Below are 4,828 nucleotides of genomic sequence, written 5' to 3' on the forward strand. Positions count from 1 at the left end.
CCCCCCCCCCCCCCCCCGCTCATTAACAATCATAAATATGCACTGCTTCTGGCCAATCAGTGGATCTCCTCTGCGCAGCGGTTCGCGGGCCATGCGGCCAAGCGTACAGGGCACAGCGGGCACTCTGAAAACTGCAGATACTGACGACCACCAGATCATCTTCACATGAACCGCCCCCCACTGCCCATTGTAAATTGTTAAACCTCAGCCCAGGGTCATCATGGAGGACTTAGTCCACAGCAGGCTAAATGGTCTGACACAGAGCCTGCCACAGCTAGGCTCCACCCCCCTTCGCCACCATCATACGTTCCAGATCCTGTTGTTCAGCCCCCTGCCATCAACCTGACAGATCCTGACCCTGCCCTCATACACGGACCATGCATGCTAAAGCTTGTTTTGAAAAAAAAAATCAATCCCAATTTGAGAGAAAAATCGTAATTTCAATTTTTCCGTAAAATCGTGCAGCCCTAGTATGCATGTTGGATTATTATGGCTCTGTACAATTAACAAGCTGACACATCATTGCATTCCAGCAGTTCTAGAGTTGTGTTTAGCTGGCAAGGACAACAAAGGGACAATTTTCATACTCAGCAGGGACTTCCAACGTCCTCCTCCCTGCAGCACTCACAGGGCAGAGATGCATGTATGTGGGAGGGTTCATTGGAGAGGAGGATGGGCCAGGAAGGGGTGGAGCATAGAACAAAAAAAATTGTGGAGTGAAGGAAGCTGATTTTAATGTAATAACTGCCATCAGTCGCTGAATTTCACCCAAGCACAAGCCAACGGATTCAAACGGTTTTGAAATTTACTTTTAATTAGAAAATATTTACACTCTCTTTACAAATGACAAAAAATTATGATTATAAAGAGAACCTGTTTTTAAAGCAGTAAAAAGAACAAATAAAACGTAGAAGTCATAAAAACTGGAATAAATAATAAACACCCCGCAGCATGGTGAGTCCAGGGTATACTCTTATTAATGTCTAACTAATATGAACCAGAGACGGCCTCTAGGCTGGTCAGAGCTCCAGCCGAAACCTGGCTAGCAGAGACAGGTGGTCAGACGAGTTGGTCTCATTGGGGAGGCCGTTGACACTCCAGAGATCTCGTTCCGTTAGGAGGGATAGTCTTCCCAGAAGTTGTAGCCCGTTACAGTGAACAGCACCCCCTGGAGGGAGAGAGGAAACCGGTCAATCAACAGCAAATAACACCCCTGAACTGAAATAAAAATTGTTAACCATTTTTCACCTTATGTTCCCCTCCCATTCATTCGGCAATAACTTTATCACTAATTCTCACAATTAATTGATCTATATCTTGTTTTTTTCTGCCACCAATTAGGCTTTCTTTGGGTGGTACATTTTGCTAAGAATTATTTTTTTCTAAATGCATTTTCACAGGAATATTAACCTCCTTAGCGGTAACCCCGTGCTGGACACGGGGTAAGCTGCTGCGGAGGATATCTCAGGCCCCACTGGGCTGTTTTGCATAATTTTTTTTTTTTATACACACAGCTAGCACTTTGCTAGCTGCGTGTTACCTACGATCGCCGCCGCTCCGCACCGATTCGCCGCTACCCGCCGCGTTAGAGGGTGCCCCTCCCCCCCCGAGACCCCGTGCGCTGCCTGGCCAATCAGTCCCAGGCAGCGCTGAGGGGTGGATCGGGACTCCCTCTGACATCACAACGTCGATGACGTCATCGTGCCCGTCGCCATGGCGACAGGGGAAGCCCTAAAGGAAATCCTGTTCAGAACGGGATTTCCTGATGGGCCTTGGCGATCGGAGGGGGTGGGAGGCCGCTAGGCTAGGCTAGCTACATGATTTAAAAAAAAAAAAAAAAAAAAATAGTGCTGCGCTGCCTCCCCGGCGGATTTAATTGACCGCCAGGGAGGTTAAGAAAAAATGGAAAAAAAAATCATTATTTCTCAGTTTTCAGTCATTATAGTGTTAAAATAATACATGCTACCATAATTAAAACCTATGTATTTTATTTGCCCATTTGTCCCGGTTATTACACCATTATTATTATTATTATGTCCCTATCACAATGTATGGCGCCAATATGTTATGTGGAAATAAAGGTGTATTTTTTCAGTTTTGCAGCCATCACTATTTACAAGCTTATAATTTAAAAAATGTTCATAATATACCCTCTTCACATGCATATTAAAAAGAAGTTCAGACCCTTAGGTAACTATTAATGGTTTTCTTTTTTCATTGTATTTTTTTTTCATTAAAAATTTTATTTGGGTAATTTTTGGTGTGGGAGGTAAACAGTTAATTTTAAATGTAATGTGTGTTTATTTCATAAAAAATGTATGTAGATTTAGTTTTACTATTTGGCCACAAGATGGCCACAGTCAAAAAATTTTTTAGACCTGGAAGCGAGCACTCTTGCTTTCAGGAAGCATAAGGAGGCCGATAAGAAGCAGTCTCTTTCTATCGGGAACTTAGATCAATGAATGGGAACTATGTTCCCATTTATTGATCTCCGGGCTAACAGGGAGCAACACGGGCGCGCGCGCGCAGCAGTGCAACAGCAGCCTTCTGGACGTGACAATCCCGTCCAGGCGGCATAAATAATTATAGAAAACCTGAAAAAAAAAAAAATACATAAGGAGAGGGAAGGCTCTGGGTCCTATAGAGCAGAGTTCCCCAACAGTACATATTTTGCAAAAAAACACAAACATGCACAGAGGTGAGGTATTTAGTGTCTCAGCAGAGCTGATTAACTACCGTATTTTCCGCCATATAAAACGCACTTTTTCTCACCCAAAAATGGGGAGAAAAAAATCCCTCCGTCTTATATGGCAAATGCAGGGAATCCCCAATTTACGAACATCGTCGGGGATTCCCTGAATTGGCTACCTGTGTGGTCTGCTCCCCGTGTAATTCCTGTACATGTAGCATGTATACTGGCTCCCCGTGTGGTCTGCTGCCCCTCCCCTTGGGGCTTAGTGGGTATCAAAGGGCCCACCTGCCACCTTCTTTGACCTCTCTACACTTCAGCTTACCAAAAGGACCACAAGGGTGGGCTCCAAATCTACTTCCTTGCCTTGGGCCTTGTTACATCCTAATCCATCTCTGGCTACACTGGGCAGTCATCAACCTGTGTTTGGTCAGCTTTGATCTTGCAGAGCTGGTTTTACCTCTGTAGTAGCTCCCCGATTAGCCAGTCTCTGAACCTTGCCCGACAATGTGGACTTCAGCCAATTCTAGGTATCTTTTAGGCTATGTTCACATTATAAATCACCAGCGCAAGCGCTGAGCGATTTATTGAGAGTTTTTAAAGAGCTCTGCTCTTTGTTTCATTTTTCACTGCTCAGTCTTCTTGTTATCAGCTCTGATAAAATCTCAGACTGAGCATTCAGTCTAGCTTTGCCCCGTAATGACTGTAGCGGAGTCAGTCTTCTGTGATGTCTTTTCAAGCCCAAGCCTGCCCCCTTGTGGCTCTGCTTTCCTGCTACGAGGATACATAGCAGGAAAGCAGAGCCACTGATTTTATCAGAGCTGATAACTCAGCAGGCTGAGCAGTGAAACATGAAACAAAGAGCAGAGTAGGTGTTTACTGTCATGTTCCCATTTATATATAGATGGTAAAATACATGAGGGTACTTCGTCTCTGGTTATCTTTAAAGAGGAGCCACATATATAATTAGATAAATACTTGCTCTACTTACATATTTATTGCACTGTCCTAGTTTTGATTTTAATGATTTTTCTACAGTAAAAAAAATAAATCCTTCTTAGCATTTCCCATTTTAAGTGTGGCTATTTTGAAGCCAATCCTGATGTAATTTCCTCCCTTACTCTCCTCTGCCTGATTGTGTATGCATTGCCTGCCCTTCGCTATAGAAAGTGCATTGTCTCAGCATGAGAAATATTGGCCAATCAGAGAGGAACAGAGGTGTGGGAGGGGAAAACAGGAGGGAAAGAGGCTTCTGCCAATCAGGCTGCAGTAGTTAAGTCTGAGGGGAAGTAGAGAAGCAAAAAAGGACAACCCAGCATGCCCTGTAACTTCCTTTTTGTGTACCAAATTTTGCGTGTACCAAATAAGAGTCAGGTAAACTGGGGAATAATCATTTATCAACAAGAAAAGTAATAGTGATTGTAACTTTTGGATTGCCTGGTTAGCATCCTTATTACTTGTTTACCAGATAAAAAAAGAATTGATTTTTGATTTTATGCCAGTTACACTTTAAAGGTTGTTTAGTTTAATTAAGTCTTATGAGCTGTCCGTTCAAGAGACAGAAATTAGTCTTTGCGCACCATCTAGTGGTCATCTAATGGATTGCAGCACTTCCACACGTCAATTAATCTGTACTACTGATATTAACAATGATAGTAAAGCGGTGATGACACTGAAGAGATAGTCTAGTCAGCTTCACACGACTGCTGGAGTGACTGAGGGTCCATGCACACATCCAATTTTGATTGGCCAATCACTGACCAATTTTACAACCTCCAAGTAGTAATGAGGGTCAACAGATTTTGAATACTTTGAGTAGATTGTGTTGGTAAGCCCTCATACAACATGGAGGCGGTAATATTGGGCAATCAATTTTAACTGATGAATGAGGGTTGTTTAACCACCCTGGCATTCTATTACCTGCGCCAGGGTGGCGGCGCAGCAGTTTTTTTTTATTTATTTTTTAAAATCATGTAGCTAGCCTAGCGCTAACTACATGATCCCCCCCCCCCCTGCGGTGTCCGGCGCACCTTCGATTGCCGCCGGCACGTACCCACGTAAGGAGATAACGTTCTGAACGTTCCTTAAGGGCTTCCCCGTCGACATGACGACGATCGCGATGACTTCATCGTCGTGACG

The 4,828-nt window shown here is 43.8% G+C and overlaps 1 protein-coding gene across 5 annotated transcripts in view; it reads right to left on the reverse strand.

Moving 5' to 3' along the window:
• Window positions 1-796: 796 nt before the first annotated feature.
• The window catches only part of ANGEL2 (angel homolog 2), a 35,385-nt gene continuing 31,353 nt past the window's right edge, over window positions 797-4,828 (reverse strand). For all 5 annotated transcript variants that reach the window (XM_068232948.1, XM_068232944.1, XM_068232947.1 and 2 more), the window contains exon 9: window positions 797-1,168. In XM_068232948.1, the coding sequence (XP_068089049.1) occupies window positions 1,020-1,168 (149 nt within the window). In that variant the 3' untranslated portion in view covers window positions 797-1,019. The remainder of the gene's footprint in view (window positions 1,169-4,828) is intronic.

Source organism: Hyperolius riggenbachi, chromosome 4 (genome assembly GCF_040937935.1).
Source record: "Hyperolius riggenbachi isolate aHypRig1 chromosome 4, aHypRig1.pri, whole genome shotgun sequence".
Taxonomy (NCBI): domain Eukaryota; kingdom Metazoa; phylum Chordata; class Amphibia; order Anura; family Hyperoliidae; genus Hyperolius; species Hyperolius riggenbachi.